This window comes from Kogia breviceps, chromosome 6, assembly GCF_026419965.1.
Source record: "Kogia breviceps isolate mKogBre1 chromosome 6, mKogBre1 haplotype 1, whole genome shotgun sequence".
Taxonomy (NCBI): Eukaryota; Metazoa; Chordata; class Mammalia; order Artiodactyla; family Physeteridae; genus Kogia; species Kogia breviceps.
In genome coordinates, this window is record NC_081315.1 from 67,403,289 (window position 1) to 67,431,025 (window position 27,737).

Sequence of the window (27,737 nt, forward strand, 5' to 3'; positions counted from 1 at the left end):
CACATACATGCATTAATATATGATATTTGTTTTTCTCTTTCTGACTTACTTCACTCTGTATGACAGTCTCTAGATCCATCCACATCTCAAAAAATGACTCAATTTCTTTCCTTTTTATGGCTGAGTAATATTCCATCGTATATATGTACCACAGCTTCTTTATCCATTCGTCTGTCGATAGGCACTTAGGTTGCTTCCAGGACCTGGCTGTTGTAAATAGTGCTTCAGTGAACATTGGGGTGCGTTTGTCTTTTTGAATTATGGTTTTCTTTGGGTATATGCCCAGTAGTGGGATTGCTGGATCATATGGTAATTCTGTTTTTAGTTTTTTAAGGAACCTCCATACTGTTCTCCATAGTGGCTGTATCAATTTACGTTCCTACCAACAGTGCAAGAGGGTTCCCTTTTCTCCACACCCTCTCCAGCATTTGTTGTTTGTAGATTTTCTGATGGTGCCCATTCTAACTGCTGTGAGGTGATACCTCATTGTAGTTTTGATTTGCATTTCTCTAATAATTAGTGATGTTGAGCAGCTTTTCATGTGCTTCTTGGTCATCTGTATGTCTTCTTTGGAGAAATGTCTATTTAGGTCTTCTGCCCATTTGTGGATTGGGTTGTTTGTTTCTTTAATATTGAGCTGCATGATCTGTTTATATATTTTGGAGATTAATCCTTTGTCTGTTGACTCATTTGCAAATATTTTCTCCCATTCTGGGGGTTGTCTTTTGGTCTTATTTATGGTATCCTTTGCTGTGCAAAAGCTTTGAAGTTTCATTAGGTCCCATTTGTTTATTTTTGGTTTTATTTCCATTACTCTAGGAGGTGGATCAAAAAAGATCTTGCTATGATTTATGTCAAAGAGGGTTCTTCCTGTGTTTTCCTCTAAGAGTTTTATAGTAGCCGGTCTTATATTTAGGTCTCAAATCCATTTTGAGTTTATTTTTGTGTATGGTGTTAGGGAGTGTTCTAATTTCATTCTTTTACATGTAGCTGTCCAGTTTTCCCAGCACCACTTATTGAAGAGACTGTGTTTTCTCCATTGTATATCTTTGCCTCCTTTGTCATAGATTAGTTGACCATAGGTGTGTGGGTTTATCTCTGGGCTTTCTATCTCGTTCCATTGATCTATGTTTCTGTTTCTGTGCCAGTACCATATTGTCTTGATTACTGTATCTTTGTAGTAATAGTCTGAAGTCAGGGATTCTGATTCCTCCAGTTCCGTTTTTTTCCCTCAAGACTGCTTTGGCTATTCGGAGTCCTTTGTGTCTCCATCCAAATTTTAAGATGATTTGTTCTAGTGTCATAAAAAATGCCATTGGTAATATGATAGGGATTGCATTGAATCTGTAGATTGCTTTGGGTAGTATAGTCATTTTCACAGTATCGATTCTTCCAATCCAAGAACATAGTATATCTCTCCATCTGTTGGTATAATCTTTAATTTCTTACTTCAGTGTCTTATAGTTTTCTGCATACAGGTCTTTTGTTTCCCTAGGTAGATTTATTCCTAGGTATTTTATTCTTTTTGTTGCAATGGTAAATGGGAATGTTTCCTTAATTTCTCTTTCAGATTTTTCATCATTAGTGTATAGGAATGCAAGATATTTCTGTGCATTAATTTTGCATCCTGCACCTTTATCAAATTCATTGATTACCTCTAGTAGTTTTCTGGTGGCATCTTTAGGATTCTCTATGTATCGTATCATGTCATCTGCAAACAGTGACAGTTTTACTTCTCGTTTTCCAATTTGTATTCCTTTTATTTCTTTTTCTTCTCTGATTGCCGTGGCTATGACTTCCAAAACTATGTTGAATAATAGTGGTGAGAGTGGACATTCTTGTCTTGTTCCTGATCTTAGAGGAAATGCTTTCAGTTTTTCACCACTGAGAACGATGTTTGCTATGGGTTTGTTGTATATGGCCTTTATTATGTTGAGGTAGGTTCCCTCTATGCCTACTTTCTGGAGAGTTTTTATCATAAATGGGTCTTGAATTTTGTCAGAAGCTTTTTCTGCATCTATTGAGATGATCGTATGGTTTTTATTCTTCATTTTGTTAATATGGTGTATCACATTGATTGATTAGCATATATTGAAGAATGCTTGCATCCCTGGGATAAATCCCACTTGATCATGGTGTATGATCCTTTTAATGTGTTGTTGGATTCCATTTGCTAGTATTCTCTTGAGGATTTTTGCATCTATATTCATCAGTGATATTGGTCTCTAATTTTCGTTTTTTGTAATATCTTTGTCTGGTTTTGGTATCAGGGTGATGGTGGCCTCATAGAATGAATTTGGGAGTCTTCCTTCCTGTGCAATTTTTGGAAGAGTTTGAGAAGGATGGGTGTTAGCTCTTCTCTAAATGTTTGATAGAATTCACCTGTGAAGCCATCTGGTCCTGAACTTTTGTTGAAAGATTTTTAATCATAGTTTCAATTTCATTACTTGTGATTAGTCTGTTCATATTTTCTGTTTCTTCCTGATTCAGTCTTGGAAGGTTATACCTTTCTAAGAATTTGTCCATTTCTTCCAAGTTGTCCATTTTGTTGGCGTAGAGTTGCTTGTGGTAGTCTCTTAGGATGCTTTGTGTTTCTGCCGTGTCTGTTGTAACTTCTCCTTTTTCATTTGTAATTTTATTGATTTGAGTCCTGTCCCTCTTTTTCTTGATGAGTCTGGCTAATGGTTTATCAATTTTGTTTATGTTCTCAAAGAACCAGCGTTTAGTTTTATTGATCTTTGCTATTGTTTTCTCTGTCTCTATTTCATTTATTTCTGCTCTGATCTTTATGATTTCTTTCCTTCTGCTAACTTTGGGTTTTGTTTGTTGTTCTTTCTCTAGTTCCTTTAGGTGTAAGGTTAGATCGTTTACTTGAGATTTTTCTTGTTTCTTGAGTTAGGCTTGTATAGCTATAAACTTCCCTCTTAGAACTGCTTTTGCTGCATCCTATAGGTTTTGGATTGTTGTGTTTTCATCGTCATTTGTCTCTAGGTATTTTTTTATTTCCTCTGTATTTTCTTCAGTGATCTCTTGGTTATTTAGTAATGTATTGTTTAGCCTCCATGTATTTGTGTTTTTTACGTTTTTTTCTGTGTAATTCATTTGTAATCTCATAGTGTTGTGGTCAGAAAAGATGCTTGATATGATTTCAATTTTCTTAAATTTACTGAGGCTTGATTTGTGACCCAAGATGTGATCTGTCCTGGAGAATGTTCCGTGCATGCTTGAGAAGAAGGTGTAATCTGCTGTTTTTGGATGGATTGTCCTATAAATATCAATTAAATCTATCTGGTCTATTGTGTCATTTAAAGCTTGTGTGTCCTTATTAATTTTCATTTTGGATGATCTGTCCATTGGTTTAAGTGAGGTGTTAAAGTCCCCCATTATTATTGTGTTACTGTCGATTTCGTCTTTTATAGCTGTTAGCAGTTGCCTTATGTATTGAGGTGCTCCTATGTTGGGTGCATATATATTTATAATTGTTATATCTTCTTGGATTGATCCCTTGATCATTATGTAGTGTTCTTCCTTGTCTCTTGTAACATTGTTTATTTTAAAGTCTATTTTATCTGATATGAGTATTGCTACTCCAGCTTTCTTTTGATTTCCATTTGCATGGATTATCTTTTTCCATCCCCTCACTTTCAGTCTGTATGTATCCCTAAGTTGAAGTGGGTCTCTTGTAGACAGCATATATATGGGTCTTGTTTTTGTATCCATTCAGCAAGCCTGTGTCTTTTGGTTGGAGCATTTAATCCATTCATGTTTAAGGTAATTATTGATATGTATGTTCCTATGACCATTTTCTTAATTTTGGGGTTGTTTTTGTAGATTCTTTTCTTCTCTCGCGTTTCCCACTTAGAGAAGTTTCTTTAGCATTTGCTGTAGAGTGGGTTTGGTGTTGCTGAATTCTCTTAGCTTTTGCTTGTCTGTAAAGCTTTTGATTTATCCATTGAATCTGAATGAGATACTTGCTGGGTAGAGTAATCTTGGTTGTAGGTTATTCCATTTCATCACTTTAAGAATAGCATGCCACTCCCTTCTGGCTTGAAGAGTTTCTGCTGAGAAATCAGCTGTTAACATTATGGGAGTTCCCTTGTATGTTATATTTTGTTTTTCCCTTGCTGCTTTCAATAATTTTTCTTTGTCTTTAATTTTCGCCAGTTAGATTACTATGTGTCTTGGCGTGTTTCTCCTTGGGTTTATTCTGTGTAGGACTCACTGTGCTTCCTGGACTTGGGTGGCTGTTTACTTTCCCATGTTAGGGAAGTTTTCTACTATAATCTCTTCCAATATTTTCTCTGGTCCTTTTTCTCTCTCGTCTCCTTCTGGGACCCCTATAATGTGAATGTTGTTGCGTTTAATGTTGTCCCAGAGGTCTCTTAGGCTGTCTTCATTTCTTTTCATTCTGTTTTCTTATTCTGGTCCGCATCAGTGAATTCCACCATTCTGTCTTCCAGGTCACTTATCCGTTCTTCTGCCTCAGTTATTCTGCTCTTGATTCCTTCTAGTGAGATTTTCATGTCATTTATTGTATTCTTCATCTCTGTTTGTTTGTTCTTTAATTCTTCTACATCTTTGTTAAACATTTCTTGCATCTTCTCGATCTTTGCCTCAATTGTTTTTTTCCAAGGTCCTGGATCATCTTGACCATCATTATTCTGAATTCTTTTTTTGGAAGTTTGCCTATCTCCACTTCATTTAGTTGTTTTTCTGAGGTTTTATCTTGTTCCTTCATCTGGTACATAGCCCTTTGCCTTTTCATCTTGTCTGTCTTTCTGTGAATGTGGTTTTTGTTCCACAGGCTGCAGGACTGTAGTTCCTCTTGCTTCTGCTGTCTGCCCTCTGGTGCATGAGGCTATCTAAGAGGCTTGATGGGAGGGACTGGTGGTGGGCAGAGCTGCCTTTTGCTCTGGTGGGCAGAGCTCAGTAAAACTTTAATCCACTTGACTGTTGATGGGTGGGGCTGGGTTCCCTCCCTGTTGGTTGGCCTGAGGCAACGCAACACTGGAGCCTACCTTGGCTCTTTGGTGGGGCTAATGACAGACTCTAGGAGCGCTCACGCCAAGGAGTACTTCCCAAAACTTCTGCTGTCAGTGTCCTTGTCCCCACAGTGAGCCACAGCCACCATCCCCCATCCCCCGCCTCTGCAGGAGACCCTCCAACACTAGCAGGTAGGTCTGGTTCAGTCTCCCCTGGGGTCACTGGTCCGCTACTTCCCCTGAGTCCCGATGCACACAATACTTTTTTAAAAAATATATTTATTTATTTATTTATTTATTTACTTATTTATTTTTCGCTGTGTTGAGTCTTCGTTGCTGTGCACGGGCTTTCTCTAGTTGTGGCGAGCGGGGGCCACTCTTCATCGCGGTGCGCGGGCCTCTCACTGTCGCGGCCTCTCTTGTTGCGGAGCACAGGCTCCGGACGCGCAGGCTCAGTAGCTGTGGTGCACGGGCTTAGTTGCTCCACGGCATGTGGGATCTTCCCAGACCAGGGCTCGAACCCGTGTCCCTGCATTGGCAGGCAGATTCTCAACCACTGCGCCACCAGGGAAGCCCCGCACACAATACTTTGTGTGTGCCTTCCAAGAGTGGAGTCTCTGTTTCCCCCAGTCCTGTCGAAGTCCTGCAATCAAATCCCACCAGCCTTCAAAGTCTGATTCTCTAGGAATTCCTCCTACCGTTGCCAGACCCCCAGGTTGGGAAGCCTGACGTGGGGCTCAGAACCTTCACTCCAGTGGGTGGACTTCTGTGGTATAAGTGTTCTCCTGTCTGTGAGTCACCCACCCAGCAGTTATGGGATTTGATTGTACTGTGATTGCGCCCCTCCTACCGTCTCATTGTGGCTTCTTCTTTGTCTTTGGCTGTGGGGTATCTTTTTTTGGTGAGTTCCGATGTCTTCCTGTCAATGATTGTCCAGCAGGTAGTTGTGATTCTTGTGCTCTTGCAAGAGGGAGTGAGAGTACCTCCTTCTACTCCGCCATCTTGGTTCCTCTACCTGTTTCTGAGACTTTAATTGACATACGAATCACCTAGGTATTTTGCTAAAATGCAGATTGTGATTTGGTAGATCTGGAATGCAACCTAAGATTTTGCATTTCTTTTTTTTGTTTTTCTTTTTCTTTTTTAGTTTTTGCATTTTTAACAAGCATCCTGTGCAGGACGCTGCTGCTCTGGCTCTGTGGCCCACACTTGGAGGAGTAAGGTTCAAAAACAGAGATTGTCAAACTTGGCTGCACATTAAATCACCTGAGGACATTTTAAAAATAAGGATGCATGGGTCCCACCTCCAGAGATTAATTGGTCTGGGGTGTGTCCTGGGTGTCAGGAATTTATAAATCTCCCCACGTTATTCTCAGGTGTAGCCAAGATTGTGAACCACTGCTCAGTCTGAAGGATCTGTATTGTTTTCATTAGTTCACATCCAAGAGGGAAGTACCTATCTTGAAAGTGATGTCCTTTGTGTGTGGTTTTTTTTTTTTTTTTTTTTTTTTTGGTGGTATGCGGGCCTCTCACTGTTGTGGCCTCTCCCGTTGCGGAGCACAGGCTCCGGACGCGCAGGCCTAGCGGCCATGGCTCACGGGCTTAGTTGCTCCGCGGCATGTGGGATCTTCCCGGACCAGGGCACGAACCCGTGTCTCCTGCATCGGCAGGCGGATTCTCAACCACTGCGCCACCAGGGAAGCCCTGTGTGTGTTTTTAATTATTACTTTTTTTTCTTTGTATCTCACATTTTGAAAGAGTCCCTCTGCCAAACAAAGTATGTTTAAACAATTTTGTTTGTTTTTCTATTTTTAAATCAAATCAAACCACATACAGCTGTCTATTGGACTTCCTAATCAGCATGAGCTAACTGGTGTTGCCACACTCAGTTGGCATAAGCTCCAGAAAAGCCCAAAGCAGCGTCCCTCACATGCTTTCCATGGGCAGATATGTGATTTCCTGTAGACTTTTTGAAATGTTGAAAATAGTTCACTGGTCTCCAGTTGCTTCATTTGTGGGCCCAGGTCAGAGTCCAATGATTACATGATCGGAGAACTCCTCAGATTGTGCTGGTTTGGGGGCATTCATGTGTAGGATGAAATCTTGCCAACTGCCCCTCCAGCAGAGTTCTTCACAGTTCTCTGTTTCAGTAATTATCCATTAACTGCAATATCTGTTGGCTGCCTTTCCCTTGAACAAGCAAACATTCCCCTTAATCCCATCCAGCCTCATGACTTGATAGACATGAGAGGTAAGAGTTTGTGATAGGTAAAGAGTGTGAAGGTTAAGATCTCAGAGAAAGCTTCTGAGAAGAGCTGCCTTGGTTGGGATTTGAATAATGGTAGAAAGTCTCCAGCTGGAGAAGAGGGGAAGCAGCATTCCAACAAAGAGAAAATAGTCTGTGCAAAGACTGCTGGTACAAGAGAACTGTCTGGCTGGAGGGCTTTTGTGGTGATGGGGTGGGGGGCGGGGATGGAGGGAGGTTGATGGGAGGTGGTGGTGGTGGATGAATTGGGAGATGGGGATTGACATATATACACCAATATGTATAAAATAGATAACTAATAAGAACCTGTTGTATAAAAAATTAAATTCAATTAAAAAAAAGAAATAGCGGGCTTCCCTGGTGGTGCAGTGGTTGAGAGTCCACCTGCTGATGCAGGGGACACGGGTTTGTGCCCCGGTTCGGGAAGATCCCACATGCCGTGGAGCAGCTGGGCCCGTGAGCCATGGCTGCTGAGCCTGCGCGTCCGGAGCACAGGCTCCGTAATGGGAGAGGCCACAACAGTGAGAGGCCCGTGTACTGAAAAAAAAAAAAAAAAAAAAAATAGCATAGAGGATGTAAAATTTTCATTTGCTTCAGTTTAAATATTGTTTGCAACTCAAAGTGACAACTAACATCATAGTATTGTGTAGTAAATCCCACTGCTTTGAGCTTTTTATGAACCTGGAGAAAGAATCTCTTGTCTCTGGCATCTATGTCTCTGATTTCACTTGAGATAACTTTGGGTCAAAAATGCTGCTTTGGAGAAATAGCATGAAATATGAGATCTTATCTTTATCAATGTTACGTTCCATTTTTCTAAGAAGATGAGAATTTCTTTTATATGTTTGCCGCATGCTACGTATAACATAAAATTCTGCTTTAAATAAATACATTCTTTATTTTCAGATCTAGAAAGAAAAAAACGAGAGAAAGAAAGCTACTGATGTGCCAAATTGGGAAGGGTATTGGATGCCCCTGTAATCTTCAGCCTGGAGGCAGGGAAGTCCTTCCTTCCTCCCTTCCTCCCTCTTTCTCTTTCTTCCTTCCTTCTTCCCTCCCTCCCCTCCTTCCTTCCTTTCTTTCTCTTTCTCTTTCCCTTCCTTCCTTCCTATCTCTTTCTTTGCTCTCTCTCCCTTTCTTTGCTCTCTCTCCCTTTCTTTCTCTTTCTTTCTTTCTTTCTTTCTTTCTTTCTTTCTTTCTTTCTTTCTTTCTTTCTTTCTTTCTTTCTTTCTTTCTTTCTTTCTTTCTCTCTCACTTTACTTTCACCCTTTCTCTCTCTCTCTCTCTCCCTTTCTTTTTTTCTCTCTTTCTTTTTTAAGAGTAACATCTGATGTATATTTTAGGAACAATATATTCCATATTCTGGCAGTGAGGTTGAAAGCTAAGTGCAGGTGGTGGGGGAGAGATTTGGCAAGGGAAATAATCCTCATTAAGCTATTGAAAAAGTATGATGATGTATGAAGAAGAACCTGAACTAAGAGAATGTTAGGTGTTTTAGAAAAAATGGAAGACCTTATGATTATTTTTAATTTCCAGTAGGAATTAGATGATGGAAGAGTTAGTGAATTGGTACAATATTGACTCTAGTGGTTACTAAACTTCAGTGTGAAACAAAATCACCTGGAGGGCTTGTTGAAACTAATTGTTGGACCACACCAACAGTTTCTGCTTCTGTGGGTTTGGGTGGGGCCTGAAAGTTTGCAAAAGAATGCAAGAATGGAGCAACAGAGGAACCTAAAGAAACAAATGGAAGACAAGTAGCAAGTTGATAGAACTTAAACCCAACCATTTCAATAATTAAAATAATGTCTAAACATATCAGTTACGAGGCAGAGATCCAGCAGACTGGGTTTTACCAAACACAGTCATCTACTTCCAATAGATGTATTTAAAAATAAGAACATGCATAGGTATAAAGGCAAAGGATAGAGCAAGATACACCATCCAACAGTAAGCATAGGAAAGCTGGATTACTATATTAGAATCAAGAGGGCAGAAGTAGAACCAATGGATGATGGCTGCAGGGAAGCCAGTTTTAGCTCTATGGAGCACAGAAGTTTCCACCACTATCACTGGCCAGCAGTGGAAGGGGCTGCCTTGTAATTACAACACATGTCCCTGGAGATATGCAAACAGGCCAGTCTAGGAAGAGAAAGAGCATTCTTGGGTGGAGAAGTGGATTAGATGATCTCCTTTGGTCTCCTTTCTGGAGCTGAGATTTCGTCATAGTTTATTTTCTACAATAATTGTAAATTATTATAATTGTAAAAAATGTAAATTGCGGGTGTTCATTTTATAATACTTAGAATATTTTTAAATGCCCAGAATAAGACAAGTCATTTGATCCTTCCAGCCAGGAATATCTATGGCTAACATTTGGTACAGAGGCTCAGTCAATCTTTTTAATACACAGATTTATTTCAATTTTGGTGAAGTGCATTCATAACAGCTGCACTGTATAGCAACTGCTATTTTTTTCTTTTAACTTTATACTATATCTTTTTCATAAAATATTTTTGTAAAACAGGAAAGTGAAAGCATATTCAACCCAGGGGGAGAAAAAGCATTTCAAGGCTAGTTGTATAAATTCAAGAAAACAGAGAAGTATTTCAAGTAAGATCTCCCTGCAGTGACACCACTGCACTTTTACTATCTCAAGAGACCTTTGGGATTTGGGTGGTGATTACATGTGCTGGAAGAGCCAGGAAAAGGAGAGAGTGACTGATCTTTAGTTTGGGTGATTGGTGACTAGGACCAGGGGAGAGGAATGGGTTAGAGTCATGTTAATTCTGGCCCTGTTGAGTTTGAGTTGCCGGGGGGGTCACTGCCTGGCCTGGGACCATTTCTCAGGCTAATTTTGTCTCTTTCCTTTAACCTATTTGCCTTTCCTTTTTAAAGGCATCACCGCTCTACCCTGCACACTCCCTGTATACTCATTATTGTTCGTACTCCCTGGTTTTTACTAGTAAAAAATGTAAGGAGGCAGATCTTATTTTAAGAAGTTAATTGCTGATCATTACAGTTAAATACATTATAAAGATAATGGAATTTTTTAGTTTTATGTGACCCACATCCCTCCTGATCTGCTAATTGGAAGTCCTCTTTGAATTCTGCCCTATGCTTTTATTCCTAAGAATGGAACCAGCAACACTCCCCCCACCCCCACCCCTGCACCAGTCCCTTCTTTGGTGAAGGAGACATTGTCCCCTCCCTCTGTAGAGAAACCACCCTTTGCAGACTCAAGAAGCAGCTCAGGTTGAATGATAGGTGGCTCTTGGCATCTCTAAGGTGACACTTTTCACTAAGTGAATGATCCATTTGGGACAGCCTCCCAACTGCCTTTTTATACCCAGGAAAGTGGTTTGGGGCAGCTGGAAAGAAGGGACTTGGAGTTGTGGGGAGAGGCTTGGGCTAGAGTCACACTTCTGGAGGGTCACTGATGATTTTGTCCAAGACAGCATGTAGACTGAGAGATAAGGGACGTTTTCTAGCATCTCATATTGGATCCCGGATGTGTGAGCAGAAAGAATTATGAAACACAATGAGGTCCCTCCAAATAGAGAGGTGTCATGAAAGTCCACAGAGGAGAGTTTTGAGGAAGGTGGCCACTGGGGCCACAAAGGAAGCAGACCACTCTTTGTTCAGGAAGTTTGGCTGTGATGGCAGAAGGAGATTGGGCACTAGCTTTGAGGGGGAGAAGACTGATATGTGGGAGAAATGGCTGACTCTAGAGAAAGCTGTGGTAGAGAAAATAGAAGATGAGCCTGGAGCTCCTTGTAGTACCAGAAAGTAATGAAGTGCTTAAAAGACAAAAGGATGGGAGCAAGTCAAAGGGATGAGGGGCTAACTGGAAGAGCTCCCAGTGGCCAGAGCCAGAACAATTTGAGCAATAAAGTAAATCGTAGAGTATAGCCCAAAGGATAAAGTAAGTATCTGTGAGTATATGCCATACTGCTATAAATAAATGATTGAATAAATTAATAAATGGAGAAGTAAATCTTTCTTACAAAAGAATTCCAAGTAATGTGTGGATATTACCACCCCACAGGAGTGGAGCATAAGTCCCTCCCTCCCTTGAAGGGAAAAACTATTAGCCAAAGCCAGATGGGGACACCTGGCCTGAACTCCTCAAAACTGTCAAAGTCATAGAAAACCAGGAAAGACTGAGAAACTGTCACACAGTGCAATATATGATATCCTGGATTGGCTCTTGGAGCAGAAAGAGGATATTAATGGAAATCAAAATTAGTCTAGAGTTTAGTTCATAGTAGTATACCAATGTGGATTGCTCAGTTTTGAAAAATGACAGATGGTACTATAAGACATGAAAATGGTGAAACTGGCCGGGGAGGTATATGAGAATTCCTTGCAACTTTTCTGTAAATCTAAAATTATTCCAAAATAAAAAGACTTTCTTTTTCTTAAAGAAGATGTTGAGGGTAGGAGTTTATTAATTAATTGATTTAATTATGGCTGTGTTGGGTCTTCGTTTCTGTGCGAGGGCTTTCTCTAGTTGTGGCAAGCGGGGGCCACTCTTCATCGTGGTGTGCGGGCCTCTCGCTATCGCGGCCTCTCGTTGCGGAGCACAGGCTCCAGACGCGCAGGCTCAGTAGTTGTGGCTCACGGGCTCAGTTGCTTTGCGGCATGTGGGATCCTCCCAGAACAGGGCTCAAACTCGTGTCCCCTGCATTAGCAGGCAGATTCTCAACCACTGCGCCACCAGGGAAGCCCTCTTTTTTTTTTTTTTTTTTTTTTTTTTTTTAAAGTGTGTGTTACCAAACGAAAGTTCATATGCCCAATTCACAGTGAGGCCAAACAAACCAAAATGTAGGAGTTTGGAGCAGAGAAAGGTTTATTGCAGGGCCAAGCAAGGAGAATAGGTGGCTCATGCTCAAACAAACAAACAAAGAAATAAAACCCATACTCCCCAAAGGGTTTCGGCAAAGCATTTTTAAAGGCCAGGTGAGGGCGGGGCATCCCAGGGTAAGTGATCAGCTCCTGCACTGTTCTCTGGTTTATGGTGGGTTGACAAGGTGGTGTCACAGGAGTTAACATTATCAATCCTTAGGCACCAGTAGGTCTGGGGGGTATGTGCTCAGGATCATCAAGTAGTTAATTTCTTTGTTTGGTGGTGGTTTTAGCATCTGAAAAACAACTCAGGAAATGTGCATCAGATACTAGTATTTAGGTAATTCAGAGAGGAGCTAAAGCAGAAGATATGGGGGAGGGGTCTGTCCCAGGAAGGCCCCGTAGGTTCCTGCTCAGTTACATGTTGGGGTGGGGTTGGGGGTTGGGGAAACTTGAGCTTGTTTGTAGGCTGAGAATAAATAAGTCAACTGGTATGGATGGGTAGGGGTATTGGGGAGGGGAAGGAAGAATGTTTTATCTATGCACAAACAGAAGAAGATAGGAAAAGTGTAGACCAGGAGTAGAGAAAAAGACATTTCAGTGAAGGAAGAGGTGACATTGGGCAGTAGTCTTTAAACATTTTTGCTTGTGTCCCCGCCAAATGAATGTTGAAAAACTGGAAGTCTTCAATCTCAAACCTATCAGCTGAATTGTATCAGAGAAAATTTCCATCTCATTTCATAATTCTGATATATAGCTGGATTGGTGAGGCAGGGCCTTGCTCCAGGTTGGTTACCTGGATATGTCAAATGAGGAGCCACCCATGAGTTTTTCCTGATTTGAGCTCAGGGACTGTCCTCCTACATAGAACTGTTCCTCTGGGGCTTCAGACGTATTTGCACCCTGGAGCAATGTACAGTTAGAAGAGTGATTTGGAATGGGTGAGAGGCCTACTTTTCTTGATCAAGTAGGGAAAGGCAAGCGGAAGTGGGAGGAAAGCCTGAACCCTCGTTTCAGGAAAGAGGGCATTTGGGAATGAAGAACCAGGAAAGAGATTTGCTTCAAACCTCTGCCCTCATCCCTCTTGAGGACTTGCACGTACCCCTGATTTGAAGATCATGGTAGAGGACCTGAAAAGTGTGGAGTAAAGCTGGGGAAGAAGAGAACTTTCTCAGGACCAGCAAGGGGAGGACTGTTTTGTGTTGAGGTCATAGCTGAAGGGGGAGCTAGTTAATTTCCAACTATGCTTATCCAGTTTTCCCTGCTGTCTCTGCCCACCCAAGATGGCTCATCTTTTTTCTCCTCCTTTGTCTCACCTCCCTTTTCCTGTGTCTGATTTATTTGTGACTGTCCAGTGGCACCTCGAGCACCTTTCTTTTGGTAAAGTGATTTTCGCAGTGTCCTCATTAAACAATATCCCATTGAAATGAAGTAAAAATTCTTAGATTTGACCGATGTAACTTTTAGACCAAAAATGCCATTAAAGGGTAGCATCATTGAATGACTATTGTGGACCAAATGCATGCGTTGAATGAATATTTAACAGTTCTGATTAAGGCAACTTGTTTTAAAAATTTTTTAAATTAAATTTAAGTATGTTAGATCTTGCCTTTTATCTCCTAAATTTAAAAAATATATATAAACATACATTTTAAAACATATGCCTGTTTATATTTTGCCAAATAAATGATGGAACACTTGAAAGATTATTCTGTTTTCACTCTTGTATAAAAATATGTAGGGCACATTTGTGATTGTACTTAAGATATTGTTATATATGCCATCTGTTGTTGCCACTACATGTGTGCAAGTGTCATTTATAAAGCTGATTAATTTAAAGAGCTAATAAAAAGGCACTCTTGTGATTCAAGAACCCATTTCAGGTAGTAAAACAGTCTGTCCCACTCACCTTATAAATTCTGCCGTTTATTAAATTGTATACCTTACTTTTTTGTTGTTAGCATACTTGGTCACTGTAGGCTTGGTGAATTCTGGAAATGTAGAACTGATCAGCATATTCTCATCATACTGAGAAACTTGTTATTTTGATATATAGATGATATTTTGCTGTCATGTAACATCTTTCCTTTTTTTTTAAGACTTATTTTGAATTGGCTTTATTAGGCAATTCATGAATAGGGCAGAATCCCATCTAGCAACTAGAAGGGTATTCCCTTTTTCCATTATTTTCATTAGAAATTCTTCACTGTAGGGAATTCCCCGACGGTCCAGGGATTAGGACTCTGCGCTTTCGCTAGGTTCAGCCCTTGGTCTTAAGATCCCACAAGCTGTGCAGCAGGGCCAAAAAAACCCCCCACAAAACTTCACTGTACTGGGCAATTATTAAGACAGTCCTAAGATTTTAAAGGGTCAGTGAAGATTGACAGGTGATCATACCCATTATTGTAAGGTAAATTGGGTCCATTAGCTGGTCCAGTTTGAGTGCACCTTAGGGCCCAGGGATTTATCACCTAAAGTCTACAGAGCCTCAGGTCCTCCTTAAGTGAGCTGCAGGGGATCATGAACATCAAAGTATAGCAAATGTATAGGTCTGTATCCTCAAATCTCATCAGAAAGCCAAAGAATTCTGTGCCCCCAAAAGGTTAAGAATGTCTTTTGTTCAGTTTCACTGCTGAACAAGACTGTGGGTTGGATACAATGGTGTTTTCAAAACACTTGGAGATAATAACACCCACGTGTGTATTGCCCTACTTCTTCAGCCACGTGGAGTATCCAATTCCAGAATAATTTCTCCTGCACTTTCCTCTAGTATTGTTAGATCTATTACAAATCGAGTGTAATCCCACATCTGTTTCAAACTACTCTCACTAATTTATGTTACAAATGATCTTGAGAGCTCTGGGAATCTCAGGTGTAATCCCGAGCTGCTGTTGATTTCATATTTCCGTGTGTGTAAATATTTGCTGTATTCTTTCATTTCCTCATCTTTAGTGGAACAGAACAATTAACACAGTTCACAGGGGAAAAATGTAATTTTAATATAAGTGATGTTATATTTCTAGCCAGTGATAAATGGAAATTTTGTGAGTAAATGCTATTATGCAATATTGTTTCTGCTTACTTATATGTCTGATATCAATTTAAAGGATAAATGATCATAGTTGGTATTTAGAACAAGAGAAAGATGGGGGAAAATGGCAAGCAAAAAATTTTTGGGAGTAGACTTTTGCATAAATTTATACTTTGTTTCCTTCAAGATTTACCATTCTTCTATTGCAAAAGAATACACGTGTGCAGTGGTGTTTTATTGCCTGATAGAGATTTCTTACGAATGAAAATAAATGCTGTCCAACCATGATACTTAAAATGACTGAGGAATTATAAACCAATAATGAATCAAAGAGCTCACCTTGGGGCTTCCCTGGTGGCGCAGTGGTTGAGAGTCCGCTTGCTGATGCCGGGGACACGGGTTCGTACTCCGGTCCGGGAAGATCCCACATGCCGCGGAGCGGCTGGGTCGCTGAGCCTGCGCGTCTGGAGCCTGTGCCCCGCAACGGGAGAGGCCACAACAGTGAGAGACCCGCGTAACGCGAAAAAAAAAAAAGAGCTCACCTTTATCCTTTAAGTATGCGTGATCTAAGCAAGTCGTTCTCACATGTAAGCAGACAAGTATTAGCTGGATAATTTGTTGAAGTGCATATCCCTGAGACCTCCCCCTACAAAGATTTTGATTCACTAGTTCTGGAGTCTGTGGTTTTAACACATGACACAGGCGATTTGATATCTTACCAAAGCTGATCTGGGTGCTAAGATTCTACACAGGAATAGCTATAATATAATAATATTACTTTTAACATAAGAGAAGCCATGATGATTGTGGAGAGCTGGAGGTGACATGGAAGTATCAACAAGTATCAACAAATGACATGGAATAAGTTTGCACCTTCAAATTATTAAGGACCCCAAGGAGTTTTTGTATGTGTGTGTTTTTTCTATTGACACTTGCTGTATTAAAAATTAAAATTGAGATATTTAAAATATTAAATTCTTTAAAATAATAAACCCATTACCTGTTAACTTAAATAATATTTTTATTTGGAAAAAGAAACTATTTCCAAATAAAAAATTTAGTAAGAGGAGCGGCATTATTTTACATTTATGCAAATCTCTTTACTGTCTAAACTTAATAGAAGACAGCTGGATTCTCATCTGCTTCTGTGTTCAATATGTTTGCTTCTGTGTTCAATCTGTTGCAATGTTATTTTGGTTGAAATATATGAAGAAGCAGCCTCACACAGAAAATGGAGGAGTATTTTAATACCTTTTTTGATATATCAAAACTCTACAAGTCATAGTTTCTTAAAGGTTAGTCGCAATGTGGAATTTGAAATCATATCTTTGAACTTTATATTAAAATCCATTGGTCTGTCCTGCACTTTCAATGGATCTTTTACCCATGCACGATTTTTTAAAAATTTAATTAATTAATTAATTAATTTATGGCTGTGTTGGGTCTTCGTTGCTGTGCATGGGCTTTCTCTAGTTGCAGTGCGCAGGGGCTACTCTTTCATTGTGGCATGCAGGCTTCTCATTGTGGTGGCTTCTCTAGTTGTGGAGTACGGGCTCTAGGTGTGCGGGCTTCAGTAGTTGTGGCATGTGGGGTGAGTAGTTGTGGCTCACGGGCTCTAGAGCGCAGGCTCGGTAGTTGTGGCGCATGGGCTTAGTTGCTCCGCGGCATGTGGGATCTTCCAGGACCACAACTCAAACCCGTGTCCCCGGCACTGGCAGATGGATTCTTAACCACTGCGCCACCAGGGAAGCCCCACGATTTTGTACTATTTAGAAAATTTTGGTCACTGAGTTACGCAGGTCTTTTTTTAAAAATTAATTAATTAATTAATTAAGTTTTGGCTGCATTGGGTCTTTGTTGCCGTGCACAGGCTTTTTCTAGTTGTGGCGAGCGGGGGCTACTCTGTTGTGGTGTGCTGGCTTCTCATTGCGGTGGCGTCTCTTGTTGCGGAGCACAGGCTCTAGGCGTGTGGGCTTCAGTAGTTGTGGCTCACGGGCTCAGTCAGTAGTTATGGCTCACGAGCTCCACAGGGCGGCCTCAGTAGTTGTTGCTTGCAGGCTTTAGAGTGCAGGCTCAGTAGTTGTGGTGCACGGGCTTAGTTGCTCCATGGCATGTCTGATCTTTGTGGACCAGGGCTCGAACCCGTGTCCCCTGCCTTGGCAGGCAGATTCTTAACCACTGTGCCACCAGGGAAGTCCATATGCAGGTCTTCTAAAACCACATTCATTACTGTCCTTACCTCATCGGGAAAGTCTTTAAGTATTGGGAAGCTGACAGGCTCGCAGTGGCAGATGTCGTTTTCCAAAATTCTTGAAAACTCAAATTTTATCATTGGCAATAAATACTGTCAGTTGTTTTCCTTGAAGAAACAGACTCACTTTGTTCATTTTTGAGAAAATGATTGCCAAATACCCAAGTCAGAATAACCACAGTTCGTCAGTTGTTCTTTCAAGTAGAAATGGTAGTCCATGAAAAAAACAGCTAGTTCAGTTTGCAACTCAATTATACAAGTGCTTTTCTTCTAGACAACCACTGTACTTCACTCTGCAGCATCAGAGTGCTTCATGTGGACTTCCCATTTTGTCACAAAGAACATTAAAATGACCTGTACTCAAGGGTCAAGATTTAAGAAAAGTAGTTAATTCCTACTGCTCGCTTCATTAAGGACATGTGTAAAGAAAACTGACCTTTTTTTCTTTTTTAAACTGCTGAGTGAAGAGCCACTGCCTTGATTAGTGCTAAGGTGCCAGCAGTTTCCCCACAATTGCTTTTGCACCATCAGTGCAAACGTCAGCACAGTGAAAAAGACAAATAATGTCTTTGTGTTATTCTAAAAATAGCTTGACCTCTGAGAAGGTCCTGGGGACTCCCAGGAGACCACAAATCAAACTTTGAGACCCACCATAGAGATGCTTTGGGCCTTCCTCCCACCTGCCAGCGCCCACCCCCCAGCTTTGCAGTTTTTGTGCAGATGTCAACATGTCTATCCATGGCTCCTTACCAGTAGTACAGTGTGGAGTATCTCTTTGTGAGATGGCGTCACTGTCATGATTCTAGGTAGAATGGGGAGTCCACGGGGCCGGCATTCACTCAGCATTCATTTAGAGTTTGCAGCTCCTAGAATGTGCTGCTGGTCTGCATGAGACTCTGAAGCCCATCCTCTCTCCTGCCTAACGACGTTTTTCCCTGCTTAGCTTTAGGCACGGTTTAAATTTAAATGCCTTCCCTGGTCCCCTTGGTAGGACACGGTTTCGTTTGTACTTACAGTGTTTAATATATTGTTGGCTTGCATCCTCAGTCATTTTCTAAAAATTTGTCAGTTCCTTAATTACTTCTTTAAGTACCATCTGAGTTGCTGTTTCCTTTTAATCTGAATGTTGTCCAATAAAAGAGAAGGCTTTTTTTTTTTTTTTAAAAGAGACGGCACTTTGTACATATTTGTTTCAATGTAACGAAATCAAAACTGAAAGCTAACAAAGTCAAACAAGTGTGCGTTAGTTGCACGTTTCCTGACATCAAGCATTGGCGCGATCAAACGTAGCGAACGTGTTTTATTGCTGTGGTTTTATTCCTTGTTCACTTCAGCCTCTTGGGACCCAATATTCAACAAATATTCAAATTGGGGCTGGAGTTCTGAGCGCCGGGTACTGCGTGTTCCGGCAGTGTGTGTTTGTACATTGTTAAAACCTGACAAGAGAGCGGTAGCCAGGAGCCTGCAGGCGGGGCTCTGCCGCGGTCGAGGCAGCTGGGCTGCGTCGGCGCTCGCGCTCTGCGCCCCCGCCCGGCGCAGCCTCGGGCTGGGCTGGTGGAGCGCCGTGCCCTTTTAAGGAGGCGGACCGTACCACCAGAACTTTGTTGAAGGGGGTGTCCAGGCGAACTCGGACAACTTTAACAGAGCCGAAGGACGATTTCCTTTACGTTCTGACGCGGGCCGGAGTTCTAGTGCTGCTTGGCGGGAGCTGTGCTCTGGTGGGCTTTGCGCGAAGGGAGCCCTTCGGTTTCCCTTCTCTGGAATCGCCCGGAGGGATCTCACTCGGTCTGAATTCGGACGCGAAGCTCCCCGGGCCGGTCCAGAGTGTAGTTTGCCTGCAGAGGCCCCAGTGCCCGGATGTCCATCAGGATTAGCGCGAGCCAATACGCTCGGAGCCCGAGGCTGCGCTGAGGACGCCCGGGCTCGGGAGCAGGTAGTCCCGTAACATCGGGGAGTCGCGCTGGGGAATCGTCCCCGACCGGCCCCGGCAAATGGTGAGCGCGGCGCTGGCAGAAGGGCCGCGGGTTGAAGGCTCTGATGGACAGGAGACCTTGAGCTCTATAAACTGAATTATGGCAGCCCAGTCAAGGTAAGGCAGGCACCGAGAGAAACTTTTAAAATATGTTAGTGGCTAGGAGAATTGAAGGTTGCAAGGGAAGGGTTGGGGTGCTGCGAAGAGGACGAGCAGGAAGCAGCTTTGTCATTGCTTTCTCATCATTCCTGATGCTGTGGTTCTTTATTTATGTCAGATAAAAAACAGTTTGGAGAACATACTACACAATTTCTGCAGAGAAGAGGGGGTTGAGTTAAAGTTAAGATTAAAGTTAAATTTATCTTCTCTTCCAAAAATAATTATTTTCAGAAAAATCAAGTTGATTTAACTTGTCTGCCTTTGCCCAAATTGTCCTTTAGTTTCTTTGTGCACCTCCTTTTGGTTCTCCTGATTTTTTCCCCCCCCTCTCTGCTAATGCCTTGAGCAGAATTTTAGAAATCGATTAATGTGAAACAGTTCGCCTTGGGGGAGGTGGTTGAGAATTTGCCTGGTAAGTGACTGGAAATTTTACTGCCAGAATGTACGATTGCACGTAAAACGGCACAGCTTGCGTGAATCTGCTGAGTAGGCAAAGACCAGGAATGTATCGGGGTTGGTGAAGGGGAGAGGATAATGAACTGCAGTTGCTGTCAGAGGAACGCTATTGTAAGAACCTCCAGCCCTGACTTTCCATGGTTTGTTACTTTTTTTGTAATGAGGCTTTAAGAGTGATGACAAGGCATTAGTGATTTTTATGAAATTTAAACTGTTGTGTATGACTTCATTTTAGTTGTGACAGCAGTTGGTGCTAAAGGAAGCCTACAATTTAGATATACATTCTTTTTAAACTTTCAGTTTTACTGGAAAGTAGTTTGGTGTCGCATTTAAATTAATGAGAGCTCCTCAAGTTGCTTTTTGATTTAATATAGTGATTTGGGGGAAATCTTACAAGGCTAAACACATTTCAGGTCTGAAGACCCAGATAGGTCACTCAAAGAAATAGATGCTTTAAGCTTAAAGTTTAGGCTTGATGAGACTTTGAAATTTTTTCCTAAGAGATAGAACTTTCTAGGAAGAAAAAGAACTTCACTATATAGAGCGCCTCTATGTGCTTTGTATATTTAATCCTCTAGACTCAGTGGTTTATCCCCTGCCCCCATTTTATTGGCTGTTCTAAGAAAGAGGTTCTTAACTTGAGGCCATGTAGTAGGAAAACTTGGATGAGAAACAAAAGTTGCATCTTTATTTATGCTAACCTTGACTGAAATTTAACTGCCAAAAGGGTCCATGGCATCAAAACCTTAGATTAAGACACTGTGACCTAAGAAATTAGATGGTATCTAACAGAGCTCAATAATAAAAAGCTGGGATTTGAACTCAGGTGTGAGTGATTTCAGTGTCTGAACCTTTAAATTAATAAAGAATAAAATGAAGTAATAGCTAAATTGGACACTGCTGTGTGCCAGGCACAGCAACTGTAATTGGATTACCCCTTTGACTCTTCTCAGTCACTTAAATAGGTAAAAATACTTGTATTTTTCACATTTGTTCAGGAAACTGAGGCCCAGCGCCAGTCTGTTTCTTGCTTGAGGTCACACACGTAGAGCAGTGCCTGCCTGACTTCTGAGCTGCCCTGCAGCATTTCCTTACTTCCAGGCTGCCTTTTAATGCTGAGATGAGGTGTTGAAAGGGAGCTGCAACGCCTCAGTCTAAATGCACAAAAAGCAATTTCTGCTAAAAGTACTTTGCTACAAGATGTAAAAATCCGAGTTATCAGTATGGTAGTTCAATTTGCTAGTAATTGACATAGGAGGACTGTACATATTCTGCTTTTCTGCCTGGCCTTCAGATGTGCCCTTGAACTAGGAACAAAGCCACGATGTCTTTTTTTTTTTTCTTTTTTTTTTTTTTAGTTTTTTGGCCTTGCTGCACTGCCCGTGGGAACTTAGTTCCCCCACCAGGGATTGAACCTGTGCCTCCTGCATTGGAAGTGCAGAGTCTTAAGGAGTGGACTGCCAGGGAAGTCCCCAAGGCCATGCTGTCTTGCTGTTTTCTTAGTCTGCATCATGGGAGTGTATCTCTCAAGTGGTAAATGTGCATTTTCTTCACTTATAGCTGGAATGTGGTCCAAGCTCACTTAGACATTGTGTTTGTGGGAGAATAGGTAATCTTTGAGATCCTGAGAGAGAGAATATATGGAGAAAATTGCAGGTATTTTTGGTTTTCAGGAAACCCCAAAGCTGGGCCACTCTGCCTGAGTAGTGCTAAGAGAAACGCAGCCATCATCTGTGATGTATAATCTGGGGCAGTAAAATCTTGCCCGTGTGTCACTTGCAGCATCTGTTTGCTTTTGAAACAATTAATTTAGATTCTTGGACTCATTGGATCTGAATATTCATAGCATTCATAGCTCAGTTCTAACCATTGTGCACTGTTTAAATAATTAGGTGGTGGGATTTTTTTGTTTGTTTTTAAGTAGAAGAGATAGATGGAAACTTGGATGAAACTGAATTTTGTAGCACTGATAGTGAATAAATGAGCTGACCATGGCACTATTCTTTTATTATTTTTTATTGTTATAAGGTAATAGTCTTCATTTGACGTTGATGGATGGTGTATGACTAATTTTTCATGCGTATTTCTTCTCTCTAGTCAGCTCCTTAAGACATTGTCTCACATTTTTAGTATTCCTTGCATAGGCTAGAAGTACTTTGAATGAGGGAGGGACTGCTTAAATCTCTAGGCTTGTGAATTTCCATAAATTGAGGTTGCATATTCCTCTCCATTTTAAAACCTAAAAGTAGGAAATGGATTATTTTGTTTTGCTTTGTGGTTGATTTCTTCTGCTAGATATGGAAGACATTTATTGAATGGAAGGTCAATTGCTTAAGTTTTAAAAATTACATTTTGGGTCAGTATTTTGAGAACATTAAATATCTGCTTTGCCTTTTCAAAATTGTGGAGAAAGGCAGTCACTTAGAAGTGCAACATCAGTTAAAGCAGGGCATATTCTATGCCTCCCCTCTCAGATCAGTATATGCTTCCTTTGGAATCTATAAGCACAACAGATACATTGACTACGCTTCCTTGCTTTAAGGTGAAATAGTTACAGATCATGGCTTTAGTTTTCAAATTCTGATCTAAAGCACTTGGAGACTGTGCTTTTATAGGAGTATACAGCCTGGCACACCCTCTTTTGAGGACTGGTAAACCTATGATGGGTAAGGGTGGGCATGGAATCCCATCAGTGTGTAGATCTATCCTTTTCTATGAGGACTAACTTGCTTTATATTGAGGAGTGTGTTGATGGATAAAAGAGGAAGGAGGGCTTTGGTTCTCCATCTCTGCTGACCCCTTCCTTGAAGCAATCCCTGAATTTTAGAAAGGAATACATACATCTCTTCAACTACCGTCAGGGATTAACCGTTTTAAATGCACCTTGTGTGCTACTGGAGAAACCCTGGCCCACCTCCCCCCAGGGTGTGTGTGTGTGTGTGTGGCAGGGGGAGGGTGCATGAATGAGAGTTGAGGGAGTTGAACTTGCTTCTTTAGAAGAGTAGCTTCTGGTGGCTGAGCACCTCTCAAAAGCGCTTTCACACAAACTGCAGAAGGAAATTAGGTTTAGGTAACTCTCCCACAGGTTTTTTGTTTGTTTGTTTGAATTTGACTAAAGTTAATGGTGTTTAAAAAAAAAATAATAGAGGGAATTTAGATTGTTCCCAAGATTATTATGAAGCCGGTTTTTGGTGGATCTCTGACTCTGGTGGGGGAAATTTTCCACGGCAAAAAGCAATGCTCTTAAACTGGTATGGAACCAGTTTTGCTCCGTCCTCTGTCCCCACCCCCAGTTTATGAACTTTGTAAAGATTACCTTGGAAGAAAATTCATGAAAGCAAAAAAACTCTGATTTAATATGAGCCAATATCAAAGAAGAATGCTTGGTGTTTTGGAAAGTGCAGTTCAAGGAAGTGATTTCAAGAGGGAAGTAATTTATGCAGTATTTTGACCCAGTGAATATCTTCATTTTTTCCCTTATGACACCATTGTAAACTGTGTCCTTGACAGAAGAGGTTTCTTAAATGATTTCCTTCTAGTTCATCCAGAGAGCCCCGCTGAGCTTCCTGACTCACACTAGAGGTTCTTCCATGATGAAGATGGAAGGAGGATTGAGTCATTTTTTTTGCATTCAGCTGGTTTATGGGAATCTTCTTAGCCAAAAAAAAAAAAAAAATAACACAAGTGGTCTCAAGAGAGGGGATTCTATACTATATCATGAAAAGGTATTCAATAGCTGGTTCTATACTGTTTTGAAAATGGAATTTAGTGAATGCTGCACCTAAGCAGCTTAAATATCAGATATACTCGTTATCTTAATCATGGATAAGAGAAATCTCTCTCATCTGGGTACTGTCACTTATTTGTTTTGAGCATCCAAATCTATGTATTACTTAATAGCTGTAAGATGGAGGAATTACAAAGCTGGTTTGCTTCATTACTGCTTTGAGGTATAACATACAACTTGATTGCTTCTAATATATAAACTTAGTTTTCTGTTAGCAAATTTCTCTATTTTGTTTGCTTTCCAAGATAGGAAAATAAACTTATTTCCAAAATCTGTCTTCTGAAAGGGTAAGTCCTGTATGTGAGATGTGGTGAGAAGGATTGCAAGCAACAGTGTATTCTAATAGACTTTACTTCCATAGTACTTGGAAATACAGCCTGCACCTTTAGGACAATGTTTCTTGGCTCAGAAGTACAAACATAGCAAGCTTGAGTATCATAATCTCTTTGTTGTGGTTCAGTTACATTTTATTGGTATGGGGTGGGTGCATAACTTTTACAGCTTAAATGATTACCTATCCTTTTTATTTAAGTTAAAAAAAATTGAAAGCTAAAGTTGTAGTATTTTAGCTCTGCTTCTGATTGTTCTTCATGCATTTTAATATGAACATAACCTGTATTCATTTGCTCAAAATAATACAGCAACTAGAATGCAAAGTAATGTCTTGCTCAAATATTTATGTACCAGATGAAGTTTAGCTTTAGGTCTCTGGTGGACGGCGGTGGGGGGGGAGAATAAGATTTATAACTTTCGGTGTTAATGCCCCTGGAGACCCAAAAGTAAAAATTAACTTTAATAAACATCCCAGTGCTGACTTTTTGTGTCTTGGCAGTGATCAGTGTTGAGAATCCTGCTCCTGTGCAAACTTTTCCCTTTTCCTATCTATCCACAGTGAGTTAAAGCTTAACCTGATGGCCACAAAGCCAGCAGACTTAATATCCTGAAAGCCTTTTTCAGTGGTGAACGTCTGTTGTTTTCTTGCATTGGTTTATTGGCTTCGTTTTTAATTTAACCAGATTGGACTTCTATCAGGTTCTTAAAGCCGTAATTTGATGTCAGATTTAATATATTAAGAGGAAATCCCAATAGTGACATCTTGTCAAAAGGAACTGAAGCAAACAGAAGGGAGAAATGTATGGTATTTCTATTGACAGCTAAATTGTCTTTATTTTGGTATTAGGTATTGTATTTCCAGAGGGCACCCATAGTTCGACCACATTCTAAAAGTACCAAGGATTGTTCTTCCTCCACAGTGGCTCATGTGATGATGAATGCTTGGAGACCTGCGGGCCACATGATCCTTTGTTTGGGTGGGCTGGGGAGAGTTAAGGATGTGACTCCTGAGTCACTGGCTCACTTTTATTTTACCCAAAAGGATCTTGCCTTTCTTTTCAGTATTGCTTACAGCTCGATTGGCAATTAAACAAATAAAAGTGAAGGAATAATTTAGGGGCAGCGTGGTTATATGTGGTTATATTAAGCTCAAAGTTCTCAAACTGGATTAGACACAAGAAACAACATGAGTGCTTCTTAACATGCAGATTCTGCTCTCCCCTCCCCCCAGAGATTCCTATTAGGCAGGTCCAGGGTGGAGCTTGGGTGGAACCCTGCTGGGTCTGAGGCCAGAGGCCCACCTACCACACTTTGTGAAATGGGGTGTGTGTGAGGGAGATACAGTATCATATAAACTATGTCGTGTAATGCAGTTACATTTTGATTTAATATATATTCATATATACACATCCCCCCCATTGAAATAGACAAGAGGTTGGTACAGAAGGTAGATATCTACCTCTATAAATTTATGTACCGATTATAAACTCTATTAGCTGAAATGTCCAAATGCACCTATATTTAAAAAATAAAAGGAAAAGGAAGGTACCAAGAAGTAATGTGCAGAGTTTGATCCAGCAGCACTTTCCAAAAAATTGTTTCTTAAGGACCTGGATACTTAATTTACCCTTTTCTATCCACTCTGGTCTCTCTCCCAAAACTACTAACTCACTCTTCAACACCCCCCGACCCCCACCCCCATCCCCCATCCCCCGTTCATCAGGTGGCAGTTGTTGTTGTTGTTTAAGTTTTATTTATTTATTTTTGGCTGCATTGGGTCTTCATTGCTGCTCACAGGCCTTCTCTAAGTTGCTGCAAGCAGGGGCCACTTGGGCTTCTCATCGCGGTGGCTTCTCTTGTTTCGGAGCACGGGCTCTTCGGCTCCTGGGCCTCAGTAGCTGTGGCACGCAGGCCCAGCAGTTGCAGCACGCGGGCTCAGTTGCTCCCTGGCGTGTGGGATCTTCCCAGACTAGGGCTTGAACCCGTGTCCCCTGCACTGGCAGGAGGACTGCCAACCGCTGTGCCACCAGGGAAGTCCCAGACGGCAATTGTTTTTGTTCCTAGGGAAAAGCTATAGCTGTGAATTGGTCAATTATATCCAGACTTTTGAAACTGAAATAAAAGTTTGGGGTTTTTTTTCCTTTCTTTTAAACAAGAGCATTGTCTAGGTATACTGTCACTGAGCAAATAATACGCAACAAAAATTTTAAAATGGGGCTCCTATGGGAAGTAAATGTTAAAATTATAGCAGAAGTCAGTTCCTGTAACAAAATTCAGGAAACACTTTCTGGTATGTGGGTGTTGTAACTTTTCAATTCTTGGAACTTTCCTTCAGGAAACTGTCGTGTCAAAAGCAGAGCAGTCGATAAAATATGAAGCACAATTCACAAACTCTGTTGTGCAGTGTAATTAACTTTTGATTTGGGGCATATGTTTTTTGTGGTGGTGATAGAGCTGAGACTGTCATGTGACTTTCATCGTGGATAATGTGCATCTGGATAACTTGTTAAATGGCTTCTCTCCCTCTCCCCATTCTCTTTGGTTTAAAAATACAGGTGTACCTGATTTGCTCTGGATGTGAATTTATGGAAAGTGGTATTTATAAAATTAACCAGTTCCCATTGTTTTGTATAAAAGTATGAAACTTGTTTCTTTTCCAGCTTTACAGAAATTACATATTTTTGTCTCATGATTGACAAACTAATATTTTACCTTAGACATTTACATTTCTAAGTAAGATGGTCTACCTAGTAAGTTGTTAACTTAAGCTGCCAAAATGCTGATAAAAATTTGAGTCCATGATTTTAGGATTTTAATTTTTTTCTTTAAAGGAAAATAACCTCTTACTGAGTTAATAGGACGTTTTAAGTAAGGTGTTTTTATTTTTGGTTAAAAACATTTATTGGTTCAAAGTTCTCGACAGTAAAACAATAGCTAAAGCTCTTGTTTTATGTTTTTTTCAAGTAACTTTGACGTAGCATTTACACTTCCAGGAAATATGTTTTTCTGTTATTCTTTTATAAGCTGTGTATCTCCCTTTCCCACTCAGTTCCCTCTTAGAGTTCAACCATACTTATGCTAGCTCTCCATTAAGAAAAAAAGAAAATCTGTGTAAATATAAACTTTGTACCAGGCGGAAAAAATCAGGCAGCAACATTTACTAACATTAGGATAGTAAAAGGGTAGAATGAAACCCAGTATGTTACATTTGTTTCAAAATGGAGTTCTGCTACCTGAAGATGTTGGGAAGAAGAAACAGTGGTCTGTGTCACTTGGTTTTAGTAAAATTCAGGGTAAACCAATTAAACTTAGTGGGGTGGTTTTTTTTTTTTTTTTTTTCGGTATGCAGGCCTCTCCCGTTGCGGAGCCTGCTCCGCGGCATGTGGGATCCTCCCGGACCGGGGCACGAACCCGTGTCCCCTGCATCGGCAGGAGGACTCCCAACCACTGCGCCACCAGGGAAGCCCTAAACTTAGTTTTTGTTTTTAAATCGGAACTATGCCCAGAAGGCAAAAAGCCCTAGATGGGAAGTTATAAAAGATTGAATATGATCATATCTATCATATTGCTGATTGTGTAGGGGTTTTGTTTTAACCCTCATGACAGGGGCTTTTCTTACAAACATCTTTGTATTTTTCTCATTTTAACAGTC

The 27,737-nt window shown here is 40.8% G+C and overlaps 1 protein-coding gene across 14 annotated transcripts in view; it reads left to right on the plus strand.

Moving 5' to 3' along the window:
* AFF1 (ALF transcription elongation factor 1) overlaps nt 1-27,737 on the plus strand; it is a 216,006-nt gene that overhangs the window by 62,704 nt on the left and 125,565 nt on the right. For 5 of the 14 annotated variants that reach the window (XM_067036028.1, XM_067036022.1, XM_067036023.1 and 2 more), the window contains exon 1: nt 18,977-19,467. The exons of 7 other annotated variants lie outside the window; for them this stretch is intronic. In XM_067036028.1, coding sequence (XP_066892129.1) covers nt 19,451-19,467 — 17 coding nt within the window. In that variant the 5' untranslated portion in view covers nt 18,977-19,450. Of the gene's footprint in view, nt 1-18,788; nt 19,468-27,737 lie in introns of those variants that run through there. 2 more of the 14 variants (XM_067036029.1, XM_059066400.2) reach the window with 2 other exon arrangements.